Source organism: Megascapheus bottae, chromosome 29 (assembly GCF_031878675.1).
Source record: "Megascapheus bottae isolate mThoBot1 chromosome 29, mThoBot2.hap1, whole genome shotgun sequence".
NCBI classification, from domain to species: domain Eukaryota; kingdom Metazoa; phylum Chordata; class Mammalia; order Rodentia; family Geomyidae; genus Megascapheus; species Megascapheus bottae.
Window position 1 is genome coordinate 12,790,109 of NC_143537.1, and position 27,056 is coordinate 12,817,164.

At 40.4% G+C, this 27,056-nt stretch overlaps 1 protein-coding gene across 1 annotated transcript in view; it reads left to right on the plus strand.

The window, feature by feature from the left end:
- The window catches only part of Fam114a2 (family with sequence similarity 114 member A2), a 38,204-nt gene extending 11,722 nt beyond the window's left edge, over positions 1-26,482 (plus strand). Inside the window, exons 5-14 of the mRNA XM_090321047.1 lie at positions 74-165; positions 5,074-5,208; positions 5,935-6,093; positions 7,113-7,236; positions 13,988-14,067; positions 14,968-15,090; positions 16,112-16,251; positions 18,585-18,657; positions 22,905-22,958; positions 24,990-26,482. Coding sequence (XP_090177173.1) covers positions 74-165; positions 5,074-5,208; positions 5,935-6,093; positions 7,113-7,236; positions 13,988-14,067; positions 14,968-15,090; positions 16,112-16,251; positions 18,585-18,657; positions 22,905-22,958; positions 24,990-25,091 — 1,082 coding nt within the window. The 3' untranslated portion in view covers positions 25,092-26,482. The remainder of the gene's footprint in view (positions 1-73; positions 166-5,073; positions 5,209-5,934; positions 6,094-7,112; positions 7,237-13,987; positions 14,068-14,967; positions 15,091-16,111; positions 16,252-18,584; positions 18,658-22,904; positions 22,959-24,989) is intronic.
- Positions 26,483-27,056: the final 574 nt, after the last annotated feature.

Sequence of the window (27,056 nt, forward strand, 5' to 3'; positions counted from 1 at the left end):
AAACTACATGATAATAAAGCAAGACGGTTAATGAACCTTCCTTTTGTGTTTCTACAACTTCTCCCTTTTGTAGGAGAAACCAGTGCCAAAGAGAATGAAAGTTCCTCACTAGTGGCTGGGCCATTTGGTGTACTCTCCACCATCTCTACTGCTGTCCAGAGCACTGTGAGTACGACACACAAGCTGTTCTCCTTTCCATTTCTGTAGTGGGTTTCCATGTCTTTCCTTTCTTTTCCCTGCAAGAGTTGTAGGACTGATTCCTCTTCAAGGATGTCAGTCACTTGAGGATCAGCCCTTTCTGAGGGATAAAGTAAAAGCTTTATGGAAACTCCCTAAGGGCCGTAGTCTACTGGTAGAGTGCTCGCCTTACTGGCACAAAGCTTAGGGTTCGAGTCTTCAGTACCACATGCACAGAGAAAGCTGGAAGTGGCTCTGTGGCTCAAATGGCAGAGCCTTGCAAGTGTCCAAGGACATTGCCTAGGCCCTGAATTCAAGTCCAACTCGCCAAAAAAAAAAAAAAAAAAAAAAAAAAAGACCAGGCACATAGTATTTTACAGACCAAAAATTCTGAAATTGGCCCTAGAAAATGTCTGCTTTGGGCCAGGAGTATGGCCTGTGGTAGACTGCTTGCCTAGCATACACGAAGCCCTGGGTTCAATGTCTTGGTACTGCATACACAGAAAAAGCTAGAAGTGGTGCTCTGGCTCAAGTGGTAGAGCATTAGCCGCAAGAAAGCTCATTTGGGCTGGGAGCATGGCCTAGTGGTAGAGTGCTTGCCCAGCATGCATGAAGCCCCGGGTTCTATTCCCCAGTACCACATATATAGAAAAAGCTGGAAGCTCAAGTAGTACAACGCTAGCTTTGAGAAAACCCAAGGACAATACTCAGGCCCTGAGTTCAAGCCCCAGGATTGGCAAAAAAAAAAAAAAAAAAAAGGAAGGAAGAAAATGTCTGCTTATGAACATGTTTTTCTCATAATTGAATCCTTAAGCAGAAGGGAAAAGTGATCTTTTAAAATTAGAGATACTTTATAAAACTACACATGACTAGAAACAAGAACATAGATAAATATCTATGCTATAAATATCTTTCCTACATAAAGGTAGGTAGCTTGTGTGTGTGTTTTAAGTTGTTAGTTTAACCTTTTGTGTGTGCATGTGTGTGCAAGTTTTGGTGCTTGTCAGGCCCTGGGCACTGTTCCTGAGCTTCCTTGCTTAAGGCTACCATCTACCACTTGAGCCACAGCTCTGTTTCTTGTTTTTTTTGGAGATAAGTGTATTGGAGATAAGAATCTCATGGACTTTTCTTCATTGACTGGCTTTGAACTGTGATCTTCAGATCTCAGTCTCCAGAGTAGCTAGGATTAGAGGCATGAGCCACCACTGCCTATTTTTACCTTTATTTATTTATTTTGGTAGTGTGAAGTATGTTCTATCACTTGAGCCACATCCTTAACTCTTTCTTCTGCCTACCTGCCCATCTATGTATCTATTAATCTAGGTATCTGTCTGTCTAATCTATACAAAGGGAGAAATGATTTATTTTGGCTTACGTTTTCAGAGATGTCAGTTTAGAATGGCAGGAAGGGCATGGCAAAGAAGAACCAATCGTATCATGGCAACTAGAAAGCAGAAGTGGCTAGTTTGTTTTTGGATGGGATCCTCGGCTTTTGCTATGCTACCTCTTCCTTGTCAGCACCTGCAATCACAGGGCCCCACTGCCTCCTTGGCTTCTCTTTCCATTCTTTTCACTGGGTAGCCCAAGCATCCTTGAACTTGATATGAATGTAGACCAGCCCAGGCTGGTCTCAGTCAGAACACTCATGCCTTAGTCTCTGGAGTACTGAGATTATAAGCAAGCAACACAATATATAGTTGTACTTTAGCTTTTTGAAGTATTGACTGTCTCTCTTAATTTTCATCCAGAAAATTAAAACAATGAATTTTCATCATATGAACTGTGCAGACTCTTAAGAGATACTATGATATGTTCAGTGTTCTCCCTTCCCCCAAATTCTTCCCCTTCTTTTTTTTTTTTTTTTTTTTTTTTGCCAGTCCTGGGCTTGAGCTCAGGGCCTGAGCCCTGTCCTTGGACTTTCTCAAGGCTAGAGCTCTACCACTTGAGCCTCAGCACCATTTCCGGCTTTTGTCTATGTATGTGGTACCAAGGAATCGAACCCGGGTCTTCGTGCATGCTAGGCAAGCACTTTAACCACTAGGCCAAACTCCCGGCCCATTCTTCCCCTTCTTATATCAAGATAACTACAGTCCTGACTAGTATCTTCGATTAATTTTGTCTGTTTCTATACTCTGTATACATATGGTACATTTTGTATGTTGCTTCTTTCACAAAACATTTTTTTTATTTAGAGAATACTTTATTAGTTTCTGTAATCAAACCCACGTAGATAAGACCTTACATATTTAATACAGTGTGTTTACCCCTGTACAAATGAAAAAAAAATTAAGTTTAAAGTTTCTAGACCAATATGGCTATTAATATCTGTACAATGCCAACTCAATACGGTAAACTGGGATACTTTTTTCCAAAGTTGACAGCACAGCTAAAGTTTCCAAAAATTCAAATTATATATATGTATATATATATTTATATTTATATAAAAAGATCAATAATAGCAGTATGTTATGCATCGATAGCAGCGACAGCTTTTCCAGGTTCTGCAGTCATCTGAACAAAATTAGACATCCAGCACATTCCATTAATAAAAAGAAAAAGATAAAAAACAAAAATACGAAGTTCTGTTACTATTGTGGTACCTGGCACCATTTTTTTTATTAGCTTCTCAGTCATCTGGAAAGAAAACATTCTTGAGTAACATCATTAAAAACAGCTCTGATAAAGCACAGTCACGACTACGTATCATAAAGCAGGTACAAGGTATTTTATGTTGACAGAGAGATGATACAGTACTGCCCTACGTCTATAATACTAGAGAATACAATTAAAAAGGCATTATTGAGACTTGATTCTATTTTTCCAGCAGAAGATATGACACAGCTCTGTAAAGAAATGCACTTTCTTAGCTAGGATTTCCTTCTATTAGTGGCACAGTTCTAATAACTCACTCTATCAGCTATACACCATTTGAAAATGAAGGCATAGGAGCAAGAAGAAGAAAAAAAACAAACCCAAACAACAAAACAAAAACCATACCCACAACTACTGGATTCATACAAAGATGACTGAATAAAGGCAAGCAGGACTCAACCTAATAATATTTTACCAAATCTATTACATTTGAATGGTGAGAGCTCCACACAGGAGATGTCAAAGTTGCCAGACAATGCACATTTGGATATGTTCAAGGATGCTGACATTAATATTTAATCATTTTCTCACTCATCTAGGAAGGGGAGATCAGTTACTACTGTACTTTCATTGTGTTCGATCCAATTACCATGTTATAAAAATAGCAAGCTACTATAATAAAAAATAAGGCTCCTCTACTCAGCACCAGTTATCTTTAGTTCCAAGGCAGACACATCATAACCATATCCAAAGAATGCAAGGAAGGTACAAAAAACAGCATTCTGATGTATTAGCTGGGACCAACATATTGTTCAGGTTGAACTATTTTATTCCTCTGTGGTGTTACTTCTTTCCTATTCTTGCTGTTTTCCCTAATCAGAGATTTTTAGATCTAAGTTGTATGCACTTAGGACTGCGTGCATGTGTCTATACATTCTGACTGAAGATGCATGTCCATCAACTGAGTGAATGTTGTATAGGTGATAGCTTGCAAAGCTTCATTTTCACTGGTACAGCAGCTATGTGTCAATGTAATTGCTCCTGTGTCCCATGTGTATCTCTCCAAGCTCCACACAAGATAATGTCACAGACCATTTTACCTCTGTGGCTGCTAGCATTATCAGACTTCATTCTCCCTGTTCTCCCTCCCCACTCCCTCAATACCATGTCACACAACATTTTTGTATAATTGAACCGCATTGCATTTTGTATGCTGTATTCCATTTTGTTACTGTGTCACATCTTATTTATTCCACAGTTGGTGAAGTTTGAAATAGTTTCCACATTATAGCTATTACAAATACTGTTGCTGTGAATACTTTTGTATATGTCTTTTTATTTATTTATATTTGCCAGTCCTGGGGCTTGAACTCAGGGCTTGGTCACTTACTGTCCCTGAGCTTCTTTTACTCAAGGCTGGCACTCTGCCACTTGAGCCATAGCACCACTTCTGGCTTTTTCTGTTTATGTGGTACTGAGGAATTGAACCCAGGGCTTCATGCATGCTAATCAAGCACTCTACCACTAAGCTACATTCCCAGCTCTATATATGTCTTCTGATGAACCACTGCACACATGTAGCTATAGTAGATACTGATCAGATGTTTTCCAAAGTGGTTCTACCTATTAGTGTTTCTGCAAGCCATGTGTATTCCTTCTGCTGTTCCATGTTCTTGGTGCTTGGTATTTTCAGCATCTCTTAAAGAATGGAAACATACATACGACTGGGCCCTAGTGGTTCATGCTTTGTAAACTTTGTTTCAGGAGGTCGCGATCTGAAGATTATGGTGCAAAGCCAAACCAGGCAGGAAAGTCTGTAAGACTCTTCTTTCTGATTAACCAGAAAACAAACAAACAGAAAAAAACCTCTCACAAAAATAGAAAATGAAGCTGTGGCACAGTGGTACAGTGGTAGTCTTGTATCTTCGTATCCTTGAGAACAAAAAGCTCAGGGACGGGCTGGGTATGTGGCCTAGTGGTAGAGTGCTTGCCTTGCATGCATGAAGCCATGGGTTTGATTCCTTGGTTCCACATATACAGGAAAAGCCAGAAGTGGTGCTGTGGCTCAGGTGGTAGAGTGCTAGCCTTGAGAAAGCTCAAGGAGAGTGCCTAGGCCCTGAGTTCAAGCCCCAGACTAGCAATAAATAAATAAATAAATGAAATGGCATAAATTAAAAAAAAATAGAAGCTTAAAGGTAGTACCTAGGCTCTGAGTTCAAGTCTCTGGACTGACAAAAAAAGCCCTACTTAACATACAAATGTTATTTCCCCTATACTGTAATAATGATGTATGTTGTTTTCTAGGGAAAGAGCGTTATTAGTGGAGGTTTAGATGCCTTAGAATTCATTGGGAAGAAGACAATGGATGTCATTGCAGAAGGGGATCCTGGATTTAAAAGGACCAAGGGTCTGATGAACCGGAATTCTACACTTTCTCAGGTACTTGTTCCCTTTTCTCATTTGGTTCCAGTTTCTGTTATTTGATTTGTAATTCTGCCTTTGTTAACTTGAGGCTTTGTTTCTCTTTCAATGCTTTGTACAATTAAGGCTCTTTTTTCTTTTCTTTTCTTTTTTCTTTTTTTTTTTTGCCAGTTCCCAGCTTGAGCTCAGGGCCTAAGCACTGTCTTTGGGCTTTCTCAAGGCCAGGCCTCTACCACTTGGGCCACAGTACCACTTCTGGCTTTTTCTATGTATGTGGTACTGAGAAATGAACCCAGGTCTTTGTGCCCGCTAGGCAAGCACTCTAACACTAAGCTATGCTCCTGCGCCACCCTTCCCTCCCACCCCCTGTTTTTTTTAGTGGGTCGGATGTGCAGTGAGAGCTTTAATACTTAGAAAAAATGGCCATTTCTTTTCTTTCTTTAGCAGCTTCCTGTCAGTGCAGTGCAAAATGCTGATGATCAGGATTGTTTATTAGGTTACTATTTAAATCACTTTTGGAAATGCGTGTGCCTCATTGGGGGACACTGTCTAGGTCCACTTATGTTTAGCTTTTTTTTTTCCATGCAGCTCTTGATCCTTAGCAAATTGAATTTGCCAGGCCAAGAATGGAGGGCAGTACTCTGTACTGAAGTGTGTTCAGCTTTGCTTCTCTCCACTCCTAAAACTTACCCTGGAACTCTCATTACTTGCTGCCCTGTTACGCTCCCATCTCTTTAATTTTAGATTTTACGTGAGGCAAAGGAGAAAGAAGAAGTAAGGACCGCCAATGAGGTAACCATGGAAACAGACAAGAAAGCTCATTATGGGCTACTCTTTGATGAATTTCAAGGCCTTTCACATCTAGAAGCTCTGGAGATGCTTTCTCGAGAAAGTGAAATCAAGGTAATTCTAATCTCAGTCTTCCAGCTGGAAAGAGTCTTCAAACAGGAAATGTTGCTAGTTCCCCCCCACCCCTCTTTGTATATTTTGGAGATGAAATATGTCAGCTTGTGACTCTGGACATATTATATCAGAACCAAAAAAATCCCCTAATGTTTAACTGCTAGAGAAAAATATTTAGTAAGTCAAATGTTATTTCTCTAAAATTGTACAGAAAGAACAGAATAACAAAGAGCTCTTAATATCACACATGTCTTTTTCTTTCACCTTAGTCTTTTATTATTTATTTTTTTCTTCAGTGTCATGGGTTTTATTTAGCTGCTGAGAAGCCTGTTAACAGCTGCTAATTTGTATATAATTTCCTGTTCATTTCCTCTAATAGCTAAACCATTATTAAGCACTGATAATTTCCAGTTATCTCTGGTCTGTATTACTTTTGGAAATACAAAGTTTATTTACCTTCCTGTACTATCTACCCCCTTGTTATAAGAGTATTAATACATACATCCAGCTATAATCCTAGTTGAGATATCAGGAGGCTGAGATCTGAGATTGGTTCAGAGCCAGCCCGGCAGGTAATCTCTGATAAATCACTCAGAAAACTGGAAGTGGAACTGTAGCTCAAGTGATAGAGCACTAGCCTTGAGCACAAAAGGATCAGGGTTAGCACCCAAGCCCTGGAGAGCTGGATGCTGCAATCCTAGTTATTTAGGGGACTGAAATCTGATGATTGTGGTGTGAAGACAGTTTAGGCAAGAAGGTCTGTGAGGCATTTATGTCCAATTAACTACCAAAAAGCTGAAAATGGAGCTGTGGCTCAAGTGATAGAGTGTTAGACTTGAGCACGAAAGCTCAAGGACAGTATCCATTCTCTGAGTTCAAGCCCTAGGATGCACACATACAACACACACACACACACACGGAGCTGTGTTGTCAGTGAGCTCATAGTTCTGACTTCAGTCTTTTCTCCCTGTGAGTTTTTTTCATTAATATTTCCAAAATATTTTATGATCTTCATTCAGGTGAAATCTATCCTCAGTTCTCTGAGTGGAGAAGAATTAGAGGCTATACTACTCGAATTAGAACAGCTCAAAGAAGCATTTTCCCTAGCAGAATTTTCGGAGGAAGAGGAAGAAGAGAAAAAAGGTAGTATGGAAATTCAGTAACCGAGTGTGACAGTACAGTGTATTGTATATGTAGTGCTTTGCCTTTGAAATAACTTACTTGCTCTAATTTAGTGTGTGTGTGTGTGCGCGTGCTGATCCCAGGGCTTTATCTCGGGGGTCTGGGTGCTGTCCCTGAGCTTCTTTGCTTAAGTCTAGCGCTCTATGACTTGAGCCATTCCTCCACTTTTAGCTTTTTGTGGGGGATCAAAGAGGCAAGTGTCTCGTAGACTTTTCTTGGTGGGCTGGTTTCCAATTGTGATCCTCGGATTTCAGCCTCCTGAGTAGCTAGTATGACAGGCATGATCTACGGGCAGCTTGCTCCTCCCTCCTTTATTTCAGTGAGAATTTTCATGTAGAATCCTTTTGGCAACTTTCCCCCTGTCTAGGTGTTGAGACAGACAGATCAGCTTCTTGCCTATGTCTTCTCTTTCTCCTCCCAGGCTGATACTGTGCACATATTCCTGCCTTTGTTTACAGTTAAAGAGCTGCTCTGGGTACTTTATCTGTGCCTCTTGACTTCTGAGACTCTTGATCCCAACTTGAATTGAGGCATGCAAGGTGCTGGTTATCTACAACGTGAGCGGAATGAGATCTTTTCCCTCCTCCCTCCGCCCTGAGCACTGTCCTTGGGCTTTCTCAGAGCTAGAGCTCTACCACTTGAGCCACAGCACCACCTCCAGCTTTTTTTCTATGTATATGGTACTGAGGAATGGAACCCGGGTCTTCATTCATGTTAGGCAAGCACTCTACCACTAGGCCAAACTCCCGGACCTGAAGTTTATATAAAATGTAATTTTTAGACATATGAATCTTAAGGGTTGTTTTATTTTAACATTTTAGTTAGACATATTTCTAACATATTCTTTGCTGATTGGCTGGTTTAAGAAAGTAGAATCCAGGGCCAGGAGCATGGCCTAGTGGTGGAGTGCTTACCTAGTATACACTAAGCCCTGCGTTTGATGCCACATAGACAAAAAAGCTGGAAGTGGTGCTGTGGCTCAAGTGGTAGGGCACTAGCTTTGAGAAAGGTCAAGGACAGTGCTCAGGCCCTGAGTTCAAGCCCCAGAACTGCTTTCTCTCCCCCCTTCCCCCCAAAAAAGTAGACTCCAATGAATTCAGTTTTGTCTTTTTTTTCTTTTTGGCTGGTCCTAGGGTTCAAATTCAGGGCCTGGGCACTGTTCCTGAGCTTCTTTTGCTCAAGACTAGTGCTCTACCACTTGAGCCACTGAACTACTTACAGCCTTTTCTGAGTAGCTTATTGAAGATAAGAGTCTCATACACTTTTCTTCCTAGGCTGGCTTTGAACTACAGTCTTAGATCTCAGCTTCCTGAGTCACTAGGGTTGTAGGCATGAACCACCAGTGCCTGGCCCATTTGTAATATTTAATTGAACTACTTGGTTTGTTATGGAATGCGATTTTCACTTTGAAATATAAGTGGGTATGGAAACTAGGATTGTTTGGTTGAACATTTTTTTGAAAGTGAATGAAATGAGCCTTCATTTCATGAAAAGCAACTATTTATGACTCACGATAAACATTCCAACTAAGTTACAATTTTTTAGAACATATTTATTGTTCTGTTGAGCTTTGTAGGTTTCCAGTGCTGTTTATAGACTCTTTTGATGAAATCTGTAGTGATAATAACAACTATATTCATTTTGCATTTATTCCTGGACAGATTGTCAGCATTTATTTGGAAGATTTGTATAACTCAGAATGAATACTTTCCCATAATCAGATGTGTGTTAGGAAATTATGCATGAGCAAAAAAAAAAAATAAGTCGGGGCTGGGAGTTTGGCCTAGTGGTAGAGTGCTTGCCTAGCATGCCTGAAGACCCGGGTTCGATTCCTTGGTACCACATACATAGAAAAAAGCCAGAAGTGGTGCTGTGGCTCAGGGTAGAACACTAGCCTTGGGGAAAGCCCAAGGACAGTGCTCAGGTCCTGAGCTCAAGCCCAGGACTGGCAAAAAAAAAAAAAAAGACTAATGGACTTCAATTTAATATTTCCAGATACCAAATCTTTTTATTGTTGTTCATTTTGTTTGTTTGCAGGCCCTGGGGCTTGAACTCAGGGTCTGGGTACTGTCCCTGAGCTTCTTTTGCTCAAGGCTAGCACTCCACCATTTGAGCCACAGCAACACTTCCTACGTTTTCTGGTTATGTGTAACTAAGGCATCAAACCCAGGACTTCATGCATGCTAGTCAAGCTCTCTACCACTAGGCCACATTCCCAGCCCCAAGTACAAAATCTTATGGTATAGCTTATTGCTACATTTGTCATCAAACTAAACTTTAAGAGATGACCACTAGTTGAGTTTTAGTGTAGTATTAAGGAATATGCAAGCTTTAACTTTGCTGATAATCTGAGAAGGCTACTGAAATACTTCTCTTTCTATCTAAATAACTTTGTATACTTAAAATAGTATACCCTACCAGACTGAGTGTAAAAGGCCATAAGAGAATACAGTTGTCTTTCATTAGGCTAAAGGATAAAGAAATTTAACAAACATGTGAAACAATGGCATTGTTCTGCTGAAATTTTACCTTTTTGGAAAATATAGTTATTTTTCCCTAAATGAATATTAACAACTAGTGGGTTTTGTTGTTGTTAAGTTTACAAAAGTACCATGAGCAGTTCTAAGCTTTTTTTTGTTTGGGTGGGGAGACTAGGACTTGAAGTTAGTACCAGACACTTTGCTTATTGGCTGAGCAACACCTCCAATCCCTCAATTCTAATTTTTAACATATCTGAATATTTTATTTATTTATTTTTGTGCCAGTCTTGGGGCTTCAATTCAGCTGTAGTCTACCAGTTGAGTCACAATTCTGCTTCTGTTTTCTTTTTTTTCCCCTGAGTAATTTATTGGAGGTAAGAGTCTCTTCTTGTTGCTGCTGGCTTTGAACATCAATCCTCAGATCTCAGCCTCCTGAGTGAGTAGCTAGGATTACTGGTGTGAGCCACCAGCCCCTGGTGGCTTACATGTTAAATTAGCTCTGTGAGGGTTCAAGGAATTTTAAGAGGTCCCAAGACTAGTATGTTTGAGAACTGCCAGATTAAATTTTTTTCCAAATGTCAGTGCCTTTAACGATGGCTCTGATCTGTCCATCTTTTCCATTTTTTCAGCTACTCAGGAGGTTGGGATCTGAGGATCTGGGTTTGAATCCAGCCTGCCAGGAAAGTCTGTGAGACTCTTATCCTCAGTTAACTACCAAAATCCCAAAGTGGAGCAGTAGCTCAAGTATTAGAGTGTTAGCTTTGCGGTAAAGAAGCTCAGGGGCAGCTCCCAGGACTGGCAAAAAAGAAAGAAAAAAAGGTTTTTGAAGGTAAGCTATTAATGTTGTTCTGAAATGTTGAGATGGCAGTTTACCATGATAGGCTTTGGAGTTATCCATGGTTTTAGAATGAAGATGTGTCATTTGCTAAAACCATGTGACATTGAGAAGTTCTTTAACATTAGCTGTTTGCTCATCTATAAAAAGACCCAACCTAATTCCTTGCAGGTTGTTAAAATAAGTACTAAATGAAATATTGTATTCAGTGTGTGGCACAATAGCAGTAACCAAGAGATGGTAATTTTCATTATCCCAAGACTATAAGTAAGTAGATTTACAAAAATCTACTTTTTAGAGGTCTTAACTTAGGAAGTGCATAAAGTCATTGTGATTTGTTTAAATAGTTGCATTGTTTCTAACCACGCCCGGGTGTGAGAGTTGTGTTATTTATAAACATCCTTGTATGTAGTGCAGTTAACAGCATTTGTTCAGTAATCCTGATCTTTAAATACCATTCAGAGGACTCTGAGGGATTTTCTAAACTGATGGATCTTTTTCCAATGTATTTCCCAGAGATGACTCAGAAAACGTAGATTCCTGCCCAGCTCCCTCCCATGAGCCATCCCTCCTCAGTGATTTGTGTTGAGAATGCAGCAGTGATATTGGCATTTAATTCTATCTCGGTGAAGTATGAAAAAAAATGGAAGTAGCTGACAGAGGATAAAAGCAGGAACCTGGTGTTGTAGTAAAATTGGTCAGCTTTTTTTCTATCATGCCCCTTTAATTTTTTTTTTTTTTTGGCCAGTCCTAGGCTTGAGCTCAGGGCCTGAGCCCTATCCTTGGACTTTCTCAAGGCTAGAGCTCTACCACTTGAGCCTCAGCACCATTTCCAGCTGTTTTTCTATGTATGTGGTACTGAGGAATCGAACCCGGGTCTTCGTGTATGCTAGGCAAGCACTCTACCACTAGGCCAAACTCCTGGCACTGTGCCCCTTTAATTTTAAATATCTTTGCCTAAGAATATGTCTTCCCAATGGGTTTGAGTTCCGCTTATTAGAGCTTGCTAGTCAGGCACTCCACCACTGAGCCATCATGCCTTAGGTCCTGCTTTCCAGTGGCAATTCTTCAGGTCGAGTCTGGCTTCCTGCCTGGGTGTCTGCCTGGCCTTCAATGACCTTTTTCAGTCTTCCTGTCATTGTTATGATCACAGGCACTTGCCAATGTGTCCAGCTTCTCTGTTGAAGTGGAGTCTCCTAAAGTTTTCTGCCCAGGCTGTACTGAAACTGCGATCCTCCTAATTTTGGCCTCTCACAGTGTAGGAAGATGAGCATGTACTCTTGAACCAAGCCATGGGCTGCGAAGGGGATCTCACAAGTTGTGCTGCCAGTGCTGTCCTCAAATTGCAGTCCTTCCATTCTCAGTCTCCCAGAGAGCTAGGATTACAGGCATGTGTCACACCAGTGCCCAGCCTCCTTTCTGTTACAACTCTTACCAAGAAAAAGTTTATTGAACACTTAGACATAATATATTGTATATTTGAACGTTTGTAAATTTTCATTCTAAGTAAACACTAAATACCTTTCTAGAATGGAATAAGATAAATATAAATGAAAAAAAAAAACTCTGTGTTATTGGATCATTTTTGTCAATCTGTTAGGATATAGGTATCCCACTATGATTTCAGATTAATTCCTTATGCCCCAATACAATTTAGTTGGGAAAATGAAATGACTGCCTAAAAGTCAGGTTTTAGATTTTTTTTCACAGTAGGATATAATTAAGTGTTGTTTAAATGAGTAATTTAGGTAAGATTGTATTAATGAGATCAGCCTTTTCACAATCTATCTTATGCTTGGGGTCACTAAGTCATTTTAATTCTCTGTCTTAAGTGCCAAGAGAGGACAAATGAGCCATGATACATTCACCCCCCCCCCCACCGGGGGGCGGCATTTTTTTTTTGAGAAAATGGCAGGTATAAAGCAGTAATAATTTGCCCTTTCAAGCTACAGACTGGTGATTAAGAAATATATAGATTCTAAAGGCTAAAACCTTAGGCTTTTCTCAAAGGGGTGAACAGATAGGATTTAGATGTACAAAAAGAGAAGGAACATTTCCTGATCATTAGTCTGTCTAGGTTATATATTTTGCTCTTGACTCATCCATTTGCTTGCATGTTTCTCCGATGAGGTGTTCTGTGTTCCATGCTCCTATCATCAGGCTAATTTTAACATTTTCCTTAACATCCTTCCTATATTTAGGAATCTTACCTGGATCATGGATTATTGCCTCAGTGTCACTTCTTTTTTGTTCTTAAATGGTGATCTTTCTTTGATTTACATTTCATCTTACCTGTCCCTGTTCAAAAAACATTCACTTGTTCCTCATCCCCTTGGTAGAAAGTTTGAAATCTTACTAAGGTATAAAGGCCTTGTAATTAGCTGGATCCTACTTCGTAGTTTTTGTCCTTAGCTTACATTAAATGATGTAATTATTCTAAACTTCTTGCCATGCTCTCATCCCTAATTTTGGCACACGTTTCTGTGAGGTCTGCTGAAAGGAAACTCCACGCAGTTCAGGAGAAGAGGGTTTATTGTGTGAGGAAAGAGCAGACTCCTGCTGCCCAAGATGGAGTCGGGCAAGCAAGAGAGCTTAGGGTGGGAAGTGAGAGATCATATAGGGGGAGGGGTATAGACACAGCGGAAGTGGATGTGATCTCAGAGGATCGGGAAGTACCTCAGTGGGGACCTCCCACTGCCCCCAGGCATGCCAGTTGCCAGGGTTACAGGTGCTGGGCAGGGATTTCCAGGGTGCAGGGGGAGAGAGCCAAGGGAAGAAGTCATTGCTTCCAGTCGGACCTAACAGTTTCCTCTGCCTGAAACTCTTCCTGTTTTCTTGGCTAACTTGCATTTTCGTGGCTGTCTTAATGTTCCAACTTGAATTCCATTTTCTTTTTCTTTTTTGTCCATCCTGGGGCTTGAACTCAGGACTTGGGGTCTGTCCTTGAGCTTCTTTTGCTCAAGGCTAGCAGTTGATTATTAAGCCACAGGACTTCATGCTAGGCAAGCCCTCTACCACTAAGCCACATTCCCAGCCTTGAATTCCATGTTCTTGTACACAATATCTACTGTATTCTTCTATAATGTGATGCGAAGAGCCTGGAGAGCAGAAGGGCCAAGGTTTAACTCCTAATCTTTGTTAAGAGATCTGGAGGAAATCCTTGACCTCTTTCTGTCTTCATTATCTTTATCACTAAGGTGAGATAATGCCTCTTCTCTTAACAGCCCATTTAGGACATCCCTGCACTGGAAAAGATTCTGTAAGCACTCATATTCTATGTTCAGATAAATTGTTACGAATACTTCCGCTGCCTTCCCTCTCTTCCTGCTCACCTCTCTGGTGATCCTCAGCAGTTTCTCTGGAATGTTTTTCAAGTGTGACTTTATTTTTTTTTCAGGGGATGAAGATTTTTCTGAAGAGCTAACAGAGCTGTTTTCCCAGCTGCACATCTCCTGCAAACCAGAGAAACTTGCCAGGGTAGGTTATTTACTTCTAAATGAGTCTTGTTAGTTTATTTGTAGCAGTTTAGTGGATACAAACTGAGATAGGGATGGGCAAAGCCTTGCTCTTGCTTGGTGATTGTGAGTGAGCCGTGTGCATATATCCAAGGTCAGAGTGGGCAGGGAGGTTCTGTATCCAAAGTAATATTTAATACAAGATATATCCTGTTGCTGCTCCTGGCACACTGGTCACTGCCTCATGGGCTGCTTTTTCCTTTTATGCTTGCCTTTCCCAGTCTCAAGAGACATTCTGTAAAGCAGTAAGCAGCAGGCCCACAGTGCTTCCCGGCCAGAGGGAGCCCATAGCCATGTGAGTGACCATGTTCCCTTCGCTCCTAAATCCTAGCGTAAGGAATGTGACACGTGGTCTTCTATCCTAATCCCCCAGTGCTTGCATTCTCTAGGAAACCTTCTCAGACCACTCCCAGGAACTCATCTTCTGCATTTCAAGTGGATCTCTTCATTACCTTCAATCTAGTATTGTTTAAAAAATGTCAGGAGTGTGGAAGTTTGTAGTTTGAGTGCCTGGTTTTCTGGAAGGCCTTGGAGAGTTAGCCAGAAGAGACAACTTGTAGGTGGAGGGCTAAAGGTCAGTACCAGGAGACTGGGAAGTAGAAAGAAGCCTGGATGCCAAAGTGCTAGTGAGGGGAAATGTCCTGGAGACTTAGACGATTCCAATGAAGGAGCTTCATCTAGTTGATGAGAAGCTATCCATGCTCAGCTCTGGGCTCGTAGCAGTATGGTAGACAAAAATAAATTTAATAGCCTAGAAGCAGGGAAACTAGTCATAAAGTAGATATGAACTCAAGGGATGAACTCACAGTATCAGAAACTAACTTGGATGAATCTTTCAAAGTGTCCATCTTGCCTTGTTTAGGCAAGAAGTACAACCTATGAATGGATCAAGACATCCCTGGCCAGGCCAACAACTGAGAAAGAGAAAGGAGAAATACAATTGGAAACAGAAAATACTACGGAAATCCACAAAAATACAATAGAGGTAACATTTTTGTTCTTCCTCTTAACTCCTCTTGCCCCTCTCCTCTCCCTCCCCTCCCCTTTCCCTCCCTCCTCTGTTCCCCTCCACCTAACTGCTCCTCCTCCTCCTCTTCTCCCGTCTCTACTCCTCTTTCCCCGCTTAAGAAGGAGGTATTAAAGTTAAGGACTCAGGGTCCTTCTAGTTCATTGCAGTGTTATCTATAAATTCAACCAGTTCCAGAGATTATGATCCAAGATGGCACATTTTAGTTCTGGACTGTAGGAGTCATATGGGAGTGCATACATCATGAGGAAGGTTCCTAGAAACCGCTACCAGACAGAGTGTGTGTGTGTGCCTGTGTGTCCAGGAGCTTGAACTCGGGGTCTGGACACTATCCTTAAGCTTCTTTTGCTAAGGGCTAGTGTTCTGCTTCTTGAGCCATAGCTCTACTTTTGGCTTTTTGATAGTTAATTGGAGACAAGGACTTTCTTACGCAGGCTGGCTTTGAACTGACATCTTCGTGTCACTTGAGTCACTAAGATTACAAACAGGAGCCACTGATACCCAGCAACACAGCTTATCTAAATGTCTTTTCTTTTTGGTCAGTAGTGTGACTTGAACTCTGGGCCTGGGCGTTGTCCCTGAGATCTTCAACTCAAGGCTACTGTCCTATGCCTTATGCCACAGCGGTTTTCTGGTGGTTAATTGGAGATAAGAGTCTCACAGACTTTAGTGCCCAGGCAGGCTTTGAACTGTGATCCTCACGCATGGCTACCATGCGTGAGCCACTGTGCCCGGCTAGTTTATCTAAATCTTTTGGCCAAAATTTAGTCACCTGATTATATCAACTGTTCTTGTTTTTGGTAGATGTAGGCAAATTACCTTGTTACTATCAAAGAAGAGAGTGTTCATAGGACACAGTTATTAGACTCTGCTACTTCTAAATGACTGAGAAAATCCAAGTGGCTCATTCTCACTCAAGTTCTCAAAACAGCACAAACAAAAATGAATACTTCCTTATGCCTTTTTTTCTCCTATCCAGGATATCCACGCATTTGCAATCCGTAGCCTAGCAGAGTTGACTGCCTATTCTATAGAACTGTTCCACAAAACTGCTGCCTTGGTTCTGCACGGCCAGAAACAGGAAGTGACAGCCCTTGCCCGGAGTCAGACTCTCTCTCAGTAAGTGGAATGGTACCTCTTTTAAGGATGTAAATTGCTAGGTGTTCTTGGCTGATTTCCCTAGGTTTTAGCTATTTCACTTTTAACAAAATGGTGCTATAGATGCATTAGAGGTTTGTTCATTGGGTGTTTTTTTTTTTTTTCTTTTATTGAGCAACGATAAGTCTACATTTTAAACCCATCCTTTTCTTTAACTGACTCATGCTGTAAAATCTGTTTCTTCTCAGTCTTAAAAGAAATGGAACCTGGTGTAAGTAAAAGCAGAGAATAGCTCTAAGTACTTTAACTCTTAATAATAGCTGTTTGTTACTGAGCCCTCATTATATGCCAGGCACCACTTTTGGGGATTTAAGTGTATTATTCCCAGTTTATGTAACACCACAAGGAGAAAGTGATTAGTCCATCATTTTTTAAAAAGAGGAAATGTAGGGGCCGTGAGTTTGGCCTAGTGGTAGAGTGCTTGCGTAGCATGCACGAAGACCTGGGTTCAATTCCTCGGTACCACATACATAGAAAAAAAAGCCTGAAGTGGTGCTGAGGCTCAAGTGGTAGAGCTCTAACCTTGAGAAAGTCCAAGGACAGTGCCCAGGCCCTGAGCTCAAGCCTAGGACTGGCAAAAAAAAAAAAGAAATGTAAATTGATTTGTAGTCTGGCCAGTTGTTCAGCCCAGAGCTTTGACACTGGTTTAAGTGTCACACCCATTTTTCTGACTATGTTGCCGATTTTGAGCAAATCTAGTCTACAGAGAAAGAACCCAAGTATTTCCAAGAAGAAAAACACAAGGGCCCAGCAGCGTCTAAATAGACTGAGGTGGTTTTTGTTTGTAAGACTGGGAGAGGCCGCTGCTGTTTTCTAAGCCCCTTCAGCTACAGCATCATCACTGCTCTATCAAATCCCTCATAGAGTTCCTGGTTTTGACTTGCATGCCCTTGAGAATAAGACACACAACTCCAGAACAGCCTGCCACTTAAATGCTTTGTCAGGCGTGCCTCCCTCCCTCACTGAATTCAGATCTCTACTCAGATGCTAATTTCTCAGACACATCTTCCTTCATCAGCTATCAGAAAAATAGCATCTTCCAGTCCAGCATGGAAACTCACTCCTTTAATCCTAGCCTACTCACGAGGCTGAGGTCTTTGAGGATCTGGACTTGAAGTCAGCTTGGCAGGGAAGTCTGTGAAACTCTTTATCTCCAGTTAATCACCAGAAAACCAGAAGTAGAGTTGTGACTCAGGTGATAGAGGCCTAGGCCTGAGCAAAAAAAAAAAAAGCTCAGGAGGACAGTGCTCGAGCACTTAGGCCCAGAGTTCAAACTCCAGGACTGACCAAAAAAAAAAGGCACCTTTCATCTAAACTTTTACTTCACTTTATGTTCTTAGTTAATATCACCACTTCACCACTTTGTGTTGTGTGTGTGCGTATAAGTGTACTTACACGGGTACATTCTCAGCTGTACATACATGTGCAGTAACTATATGTTGTGGCCCTTTTGATTGGCCACTAAATAAGAACCCATAAAAACTGTGTCTTTGCTTGTTAACCATTATATCCCAGTACTTGGAACAAAGAAGACTTTCCTTAAATATTTTCTTTTTCTTTTCGTCAGTCCTGGGCTTGAACTCAGGGCTAGGTACTGTCCTTGGGTTTTCTCAAGGCAGCACTCTACCACTTTGAGACACAGTACCATTTCCCGCTTTTTCTGTGTATGTGGTACTGAGGAATCGAACCCAGGGCTTCATGCATGCTAGGCAAGCACTCTACCAATAGGCCACACTCTGGACTCCTTAAATATTTTCTGAGTGAAGCAGTAAGTAGATATTTTAACTTATTTTTTAATTGTTAGGGCAATATATAGAGGGGTTATAGTTACATTCGTCAGGTAGCGGGTACATTACTTCTATCACATTGTTACTCCTCCTGTTTTCGTCCCCTTTTCCCTCCCCTCACCTCCTCCCATTTTTTTCCCCTTATGAGAGTGAAGTTTTATCTGTTTTGTATTGTGTGCTGGTTGGTACTCAGGCTTGAACTCAGGGCTTTACACTCTCACTTGATTTATTTGTTCCTCCAGGCTGATGCTGTGCTACTTGAGTCACACCTTTGCTTCTGGTGTTTTTCTTTGTTTGTTTGTTTTGGTTTTTTTTTTTTTTTTTTTTTAATGGCTAGTCCTGGGCCTTGAACTCAGAGCTATCGATACATATGGTTGAATTCAAGTGTTTTTATACCTTTAAAAGCTGCCTTCTTTCAACAGTTATTTGTTTGTTTATGATAGTTGTTAAATATGGTTTATTTTAAAAAAGAAAAAAGAGAAATCACCTTTCTTTCTTCTTCACTAGGATGACAATTGTGCTGTGTAAGGAGCTGTCTTTCCTGTCTAAAGAGTTTACTACCTGCCTAACAACTGCTGGGGTAAGAATTCATGCCTCCTACAGGCTCATATTTTCCTATCTTGGATATATTTTATATACCGTGGCATTATTCTGTTTCAAGTACACAATCGAGTGGTTTTTGTATATTTACATAAATGCGTAATCATTACTATACTCAAATTTTCAGACCTTTTTTCATCTCAAATTCTTTTTTTTTTGCCAGTCCTGGGCTTGGGCTCAGGGCTTGAGCACTGTCCTTAGACTTTCTCAGGGCTAGCACTCTACCACTTGAGCCTCAGCACTACTTCCAGCTTTTTGCTATGTATGTGGGGTACCAAGGGATCGAACCCGGGTCTTCGTGCATGCTAGGCAAGCACTCTACCACTAGGCCAAACTCCTGGCTCCCTTCATCTCAAATTCTTCTACTCATTTCCTTTAGCAGAGTCCCTCAGTTCTAAGCAGTACAGATTTACTTTCTCCCTTTACATTAGTTTTGTACATTGCTTATAAATGATAATATACACTATGTAGTATTTGTGTTTGGTTTCATTAACTTGTGCTTTGGATAAATAGAGGGGTAATGGTTAGCCGGGTGTGGTGGCTCATGCCTGTTATCCTAGCTACTCAGGAGGCAGAGATTTGAGGATCAAGATTCAAAGTCAGCCTGGGCACAAAAGGAACTGAGACTCTTATCTCCAGTTAACCTCTAGGAAATGGGAAGTGATGTTGTGGCTCAAGGGTAGGGTGGTAGCTTTGAGCTAAAGAGATCAGGGACAGTGCCCAGGCCAAGTTCAAGCCCCATGACACTCCTCCTTCCCCCCCAAAAAGAGGATTAACAGTTACTTCTTGAACCTTGATACCCCTTCATGTTTTTGTCCCCTTTCCCTCTCCCATGAATATACTCTTATGGATATACATATATATATATATATACATATATATATCATATCACCTCTCTCTCTCTCTCTCTCTCTCTCTCTCTCTCTCTCTCTCTCTCTCTCTCTCTCTCTCTCTCTCTCTCTCTCTCTCTCTCTCTCTCTCTCTCTCTCTCTCTCTCTCTCTCTTTCTTTGTCATAGCGCTTGAACTCTGGACCTGGGTGCTGTCCCTGAGCTCTTGAGCTCAAAGCTAGCACTTTTGGGCCACAGCACCATGCACCACTTCCTGTTTTGTTCTTTGCTTGACAGATATTTGGATTGTTTCTGTCTTTTCACTAATGGATACCACTGTAGTGAATGTGGACATGCGTTTATGTGTGGCCATGTGTTTGCATTTCTCTGGGGTAGTAGATAGCCTGACAGGATCTGTTAGTAACACCACAGTGTTGATAGTAAGTCATTGATTAACTGTCACATTGCTTTAGCAGGGCTGGGAGTTTGGCCTAGTGGTAGAGTGATTGCCTAGCATGCAAAAAGACCCAGGTTTGATTCCTCAGTACTACCTACGAGAAAAAGTTAGAAATGGTGCTGTGGCTTAAATGGTAGAGCTCTAGCCTTGAGAAAGTCCAAGGACAGCACTTAGGCCCTGAGTTCAAGGCCCAGGACTGGCAAAACAACAAAAATGCTTTAGAAAGTGACTGTACAATTTTACATTTTTACAAGCAGATGGATGAGGGTGATAATTTCTCCACATCTTTGTCAGTATTTACTATTGTCTGTATTTTAGACATTTTGGGGGCTATAAAGTGGTGTTTAATTGTATTTTTAATTTCTATTTCTTGAGTGGCTAATGATAATGAGCATCTTTTTTTTTCTTGTACTTGTTTATCATTGAGCTTTGAAGAAATATCTAATCAACTCCTTTGTCCATTATTTAATCGAATTGTTTGCCTTTTTTTTTTTTTGATTTTTTTTTATTGTAATTAGTAAAAGGGTTACATGATATTTGCCAGATAGAAGGTGCATTAATTCACATACATTGATACCCTTTCACATGTCTTGGTATTGTTTGCCTTTTTATTATTGACTTGTGGATTTTTTTTTATAAAATTTTTTTCCGGATACAAGTTTTTTATGTACTCTCCCTCCCCCCCCCCACGCATTGGCTTCTTGTTTCAATGCCTTTTAAAAAAATATTTTAAGGGGCCAGGAGTTTGGCCTTAGTGGTAGAGTGCTTGCCTAATATGCACAAAGACCCGAGTTTGCAAGTTTGATTCCTCGGTACCACCTACATAAGAAAAAGCTGGAAGTAGTGCTGAGGCTGAGTGGTAAGAGTTCTAGCCTTGAGAAAGTCCAAGGACAGTGCTCAGGCTGAGCTCAAGCCCAGGACTGGCAAAAAAATAATTTAATTTTGTGTGTCTGTGCCAGACCTAGTTTTGAACTCAGAGCCAGGGCACTGTCCCTGAGCTTCCTTTGCTCAAGGCTAGTACTCTGCCACTTGAGGCACAGCTCAACTTCTGTCTTTCTTTAAGTACTTGCACATAATGGACTTCCCTGTCCAGGTTAGCTTTGAACCAGATTCCTCAGATCTCAGCTTCCTGAGTAGCTAGGATTATAGGCATGAGCCACTGGCACCCAGATTCACTTTCTTGTTAGCGTGTTTTTCACAAAAATCTTGTGCTTATTCACTTGTGCTTTTGGTATTGTATCCAAGAAAGCACTGTGTATTCCACGACCACCAAAGTTTGTATTTCTTTTAAGAGTTTTGTTTTAGTTCTGATGTCTGTGATTCATTTGGAGTGATTTTTTTGTGTGATGTGAAGGGTAGAGTGACTTCATTCCTGTGTGTGTTTCAGCCATTTTCCCCTATTGAATTTTTCTTGGCCCTTTGTTAGAACTCAGTAACCACAGATACATATACTCCAAATGGTACCTTACTGATGTCTGTGTTACCATGTTGCCTTATTTACTGTGGCTTTGCATCAAAAAATAGGAGTCTTCTAGCTGTTTTATATTTTGACCACTGTGTCCCCATAAATGTCTATATAAATTGTAGAATTAGCTGATAGCTATATCTAACTTATGTTCTCTTTTTATGAACTCCTGAACTCTCAGGAGGCTGAGATCTGAGGACTGTGGTTTGATGCCATCCTGGGCAGGAATGTCTATGAAATTTATCTCCACTAAGCTACCCCCCCCCAAAAAAAAATAAAGCTCCCAAAACAACAACAAAAAAAACCGCAGGGAACTGTGGCTCAAGTGGTAGAGACGAGCTTTGAGGAAAGCTCAGGGACAGCGCCCTGGACTGGTACACACACACACACACACACACAGAAGCATCTCTTTTTAAACTGTGGTAATATTCATATGACCTTAGCTGCCAGTCAATGAGAGAGCTGTACTTAAACTTAAATATAATTAAACCTAAAGTTTTTTTTTTTAATTTGGACTGCAAATATTTTTATTGAAGTTTTTTGAATTATGGTACATGGCTTGAAAAATTGATAATCCTGAGTTAACATTTTAAAAATAAAGTAATGTTAATGTCATTATGACAGAGAAGTTACTGTGGGGCCTTAAATTTGTTCTAATTAAGACCATAACTCATAAAAATTTGAGTCTAGAATATTTTTATTAGGGGTAATCCTGGGATATAACTTCTCTTTTTTTTCTTAGTATTTTCTTTAAAAGGCATGAGGGAGGCTTAGTGGTAGAGTTTATACCTATTATGCTTGAAGCCCCGGGTTTGATTCCTTAGTACCATATACACAGAAAAAGCTGAAAGTGGTGCTGTTGCTCAAGTGATAGAGCACTAGCCTTGAGAAAGCTCAAGGACAGTGCCCTGGCCCTGAGTTAAAGTCTCAGCACTGGCTGGAAAAAAAAAAAAAAAAGAGCTCCTGGGTTTCATGAAAGTAATTTGATGAGGCCAAATCATTTATATATTTCATAAAGATATTTGAAGCCTATGAATCAACTCTAAAGTGCTAATACATGTAAGAATTAAATGTGTATAGTTTATCTTCATGAAATGAGACTTTTCTGAACAACCTGTCTTAAAACCTGTTGATTTCATTTTTTTAGGGGCATTGTTCTGTGTCTCCATGTTTTGTTTTAAAATCGTATTGAAGTTTGTGATCCAGATGTGTCTTTCCCATCCTCTCTTCTAAAATGAAGACATTGCTTCCTGCTATAAAGCAGTATACTGTCCATTTGAAAGGAAATTAAAATTTTTAAATCGCTTCAAATTTCACTTTGCAGCAGTGTTTCATTCTTTCCAGTTCAGTTACTTATGCTTATATTTTTGTGTGTACATTTCAAATATATATGTATGTATATATATGTATTTATACATATATATTAAATAGAGAGATATATAAAACTGCTGATATAAAGCTCTCTCCTTTATTGTAGGTTAAAGAAAAGGCTGATGTCCTTAACCCATTAATCACTGCAGTATTTCTGGAGGTTAGTAGTCGTTTTTTAAGTTTTTAACTCAAAAAGGTACTACATATTCCCCATAATTAATTTCATCCTTTCCCCGTTATAATGGTTTCTGGATTGCATGGGTTCAGAATTCCGTCTTAAAATGTCTGGACACCTTGCTTCTTGGGGTGTAGAGCTGGGGCGGTCGGGGCCGGGGGTGGGGGGATGGGGAGTTGGGGACTGTGGTTAGCAGCCAGGTTGGGAGTTAGTAAGATCCTTTGTCAAAAACAAGCTGAGTAGGGTGATTCCTACCTGAAATCCTAGGCATTGAAGTGAGGAGGATTGTGATGTGAAACAAAGTTACCATGACACCCTCTCTGGAAAACTTTAAATGCAAAAGGATGGTGAGTGTGACTCAAGTGATAAAGCGCTGGCTAGAGGCCCTTTCTAGTCTGACAAAACCTCCAGAAAGAAGTCTGCCTTATAAATGCAGACAGTTTAGACTTTGCTTAGAAAATACTTATTCTAGAAGAAATATGTTGATCATGGGCTAAACTTAAAATGCAGAATGGTAACTTCAGATTTCAATGATTTAAAATTTATTTACAAATTACCATTAAAGAGCTGCTCTTAATTCTTTAAGTACATACACTGTTTTCTTTGAGTAGTTGAGGGAACTCTTAGGCGTTTGTGATGTAGGCCCTAGCAGAGTGATGGAGCTGAAAGAACTTTGCAAACCTGGGAGCCGATCCTGTCTGAAGATTTTTTTTTCTTTTTCTGTTTTTGTTTTTGGCTGGAACATGTATAATGAAATGTCTCACTAAAGTTTTGATTTGGTTGTTTCTAGAAAGACTTGAAATACTCTTGTCCTTGAAATTGTACGTTCCTTTATTATGTAATAAATAATTCTTTTGTCAGATGTTGATGAACTCTGGAAAACTGAGCATGATGATTCTGTAACACTACTTTTTTTTTTTTTTTTGCCAGTCCTGGTCCTTGAACTCAGGGCCCGAGCACTGTCCTTGGACTTTCTCAAGGCTAGAGCTCTACCATTTGAGCCACAGCACCACTTCTGGCTTTTTCTATGTATGTGGTACCGACTTCTGGCTTTTTCTATGTGTGTGGTACTGAGGAATCAAACCTGGGTCTTCGTGCATGCTAGGCAAGCACTCTACCACTAGGCCAAACTCCTGGCCCCTGCACTGTGTCATCTTTGAAAGCAATGTTCCTTGTCTTTGATTGCCAGTTGTGCTCTTGTGCTGGCTGTACTTACTCCTGGGAACAACAGCTGTCTGCCATATAAGGCTGGAAGTCCTATTGATGCAGAATTCACAGCCTTCAGAAAGCCTCGAAACAACACTAAACTCCATCTCTGTGACAGAATCTGTCCATTCAGTCATGGAATAAATAAACCGAATATCGAATGCAAGCAGGATGCCAAAGAATAACAACTATTTCTGATGGACAAGCCTAAAGGAGGAAAAAAAAAAAGCTAACTTTCTTATTGCTCTCTTTAGCTTAAGTCAAATCTTTGTCTTCCTAATACAAGTTACCAAGCTTGTCAGGTCTCTGGTCCTTAATTTGGTAAGCTACAAATGCAGTGGCATTGCACAGTTAGCTGGGCACCTTTGGGCCATGCCTGTAAACCTAGCTATTCAGAAGACTGAGTTCTGAGAATCATAGTTCAAAGCCAGCCTGGGTAGGAAGGTTTGTGAGACACTTATCTCACCATTTAAATAACAGAAACCTTAGAAGTGGAGCTGTGGCTCAAGTGGTAGAATGGTAACCTTGAGCAATAAAAAGCTCAGGAATAGAACTTACCAGGATAGAAACACACACACACACACACACACACACACACACACACACACACACACACACACACACACACACACACACACACACACAGAGCACATATGAATCCATTCTTTTTTTGTATGATGTGTTACTGAGGTCTCGAACCCAGGGCTTCAAGCATGCTAGGCAAGCACTCTTACCACTAAGCCATATCACCCCGCCCCTTAAGTTTTCTCTTTTATGTGACTGAGATACTTTCTTTTTCAATCCTGCCAGGCATCGAACAGTGCCTCCTACATCCAAGATGCCTTTCAACTGCTCTTACCTGTGCTACAGATCTCTCTGATTGAGAAGAAGAGCGAGTCACTTGGGGTGTGAGTCCCCGGTCCAGAGGCCTTTGTCAGAATGTGGAAGAACAGAGTATTTCTGGACTGCCTGGTCTCCAAAGACCTTCCAGTAGCAGTGAATGAGAATGGTTATGTTAGTATGTAAAAATTCAGGCTGGGGGAAGAGGTTTAAAGAGGGAGTATGTTTCTTGGCTAGTCAGGTTTTGACACTACTCCCATTATTCTAATTAGTAAACTATTTGAAACAAGATAATTGTAGAAATTTTAAGACTAATGGCTCTAGTAAGCATTTTGTACGGTGTTGGTCTGTGATTGGCTGCAAAACATGAATGATCTCTCTCCTGTAGCCTATGGATAAAAATGGTTAATTTTGTGTTCTAGAATGTATGAGATACTTGGTTTATTTAGTGCTGCACGAATGACTTCTCTCTAGAATAAAATCTATGATTTTAAGAGAATGGAACATATGGAAACTCTATTGTCCTGGGAATTCTTGGCTAGGAAGTGTCATGAGCTCTTTTAATTCTCAGCATATATTTTGACACCAAGGAAAAACTGGCTTGAAATAATTTCCCTAACCCAGAATGACAAGCTTCAAGTAAGTAGTAGCTAACTGCTCAACTGGATTCCAGAAGAAGAAGTGAAGTTGAGAGAAACAGTCCCAGTATTTTCAGTTTCTTCAGGTGGTGTTTTCATGCATGCCAGATTCTTTAACAGCCAACCCATAGAAAGCTCACTGAGGATCTTTTGGTCGTGGAGTTTTGTTGTTTGATAACCACAGAGTCTCAGAAATAATGTTCATTATAACATGATTTTTTGATTTCTAAGACTTCTTTTTTTCCCTACGTGGACACCAACAGCCTTTATTGGTTGCAATAGTAAAATAAAGGGAGAAAACACATTAGCTCTCCGTCACCAGGGGTCACCTGCAGACCCAAGTCTCTACTCAAAAGCTCCAATTTATTTTCATATATTCCTTAGCATAAAACAACCACACTTAAAAGCAACTTTTGGTATCTGTTTTTTTTTAATCTAATATTTTGTTGTTTTTAAATGATTCGGATACTTTTGTGAACTTTGCTCCTTCATCTTCCAAAACTTAAAATATAATTAGGCCTACTCATAGTGTATTTCACAGATATCAAGGGCTTGAAATCTTTTATTATATTTTAACATGTCAGTTTTCATAAAAGGCCTAAACATGAGGCATTAGAAGCTTTTTGGTCAACATGTCATCAAGACCTTGGTGAATATATATGGGGATTTTAAAGTATTGTTTTTATTGTCTTTAGGGTTCAGAGAGGTTTCCATTCCACCTGTCAGTTTATATGTACGGTGTGTCTGAACTCCACAGACCCTCCCAGTTCCTAGTTTTATTTTCAAATGTACATTGAGTAAAATTATGAGTGTATTTGTCCACCATTTTTCTCTCAGTTGTCTTTTTCCCACTCTGTAAAGGGAATTTTGAAAATGTGCTCACTTTCCAGCTATGTCCAGATGTTCTGCAAGCACTAATGTGATCATTTTTCCTGGTTGTATTTAAGTTTGCGTTCTGGATTCTGTTATCTGGCAAAATCTGTAAGCCTGGTTTGTCCCTGATCAACTCATTGGGCAAAACAATCCACGTACTGTGTTCGAGTCTCATTTCTTCTTTGAGCTAAAGGTAACACGGAAGGATCTGTGGTCACCTTCCCAGATAGATGAATGATGAATTTTGCAGGCACGTAAAGTTCTCACAGGCTCAGAGATTGCAGCTTGAATGAAACTATCATTGTTTCTGCTTGTCAGCCCCTTTGTCTTTTCTATGGCCAAATACTCTTAAACCTGTTCTGAAGTGCAAGTCATTTTCCATTAACTGAATGCAAATACAGAAAGAGGCTTAAAGTTTTTTTTTAAACCACATTTGTAAGTTGGAATGGAGGTGTTTTGTCAGTTTCTCCCAGCCAATCTTACCCAAAGTTCCTGTTTTCAGTGACCTGGGCTACTTTAGCCAGTG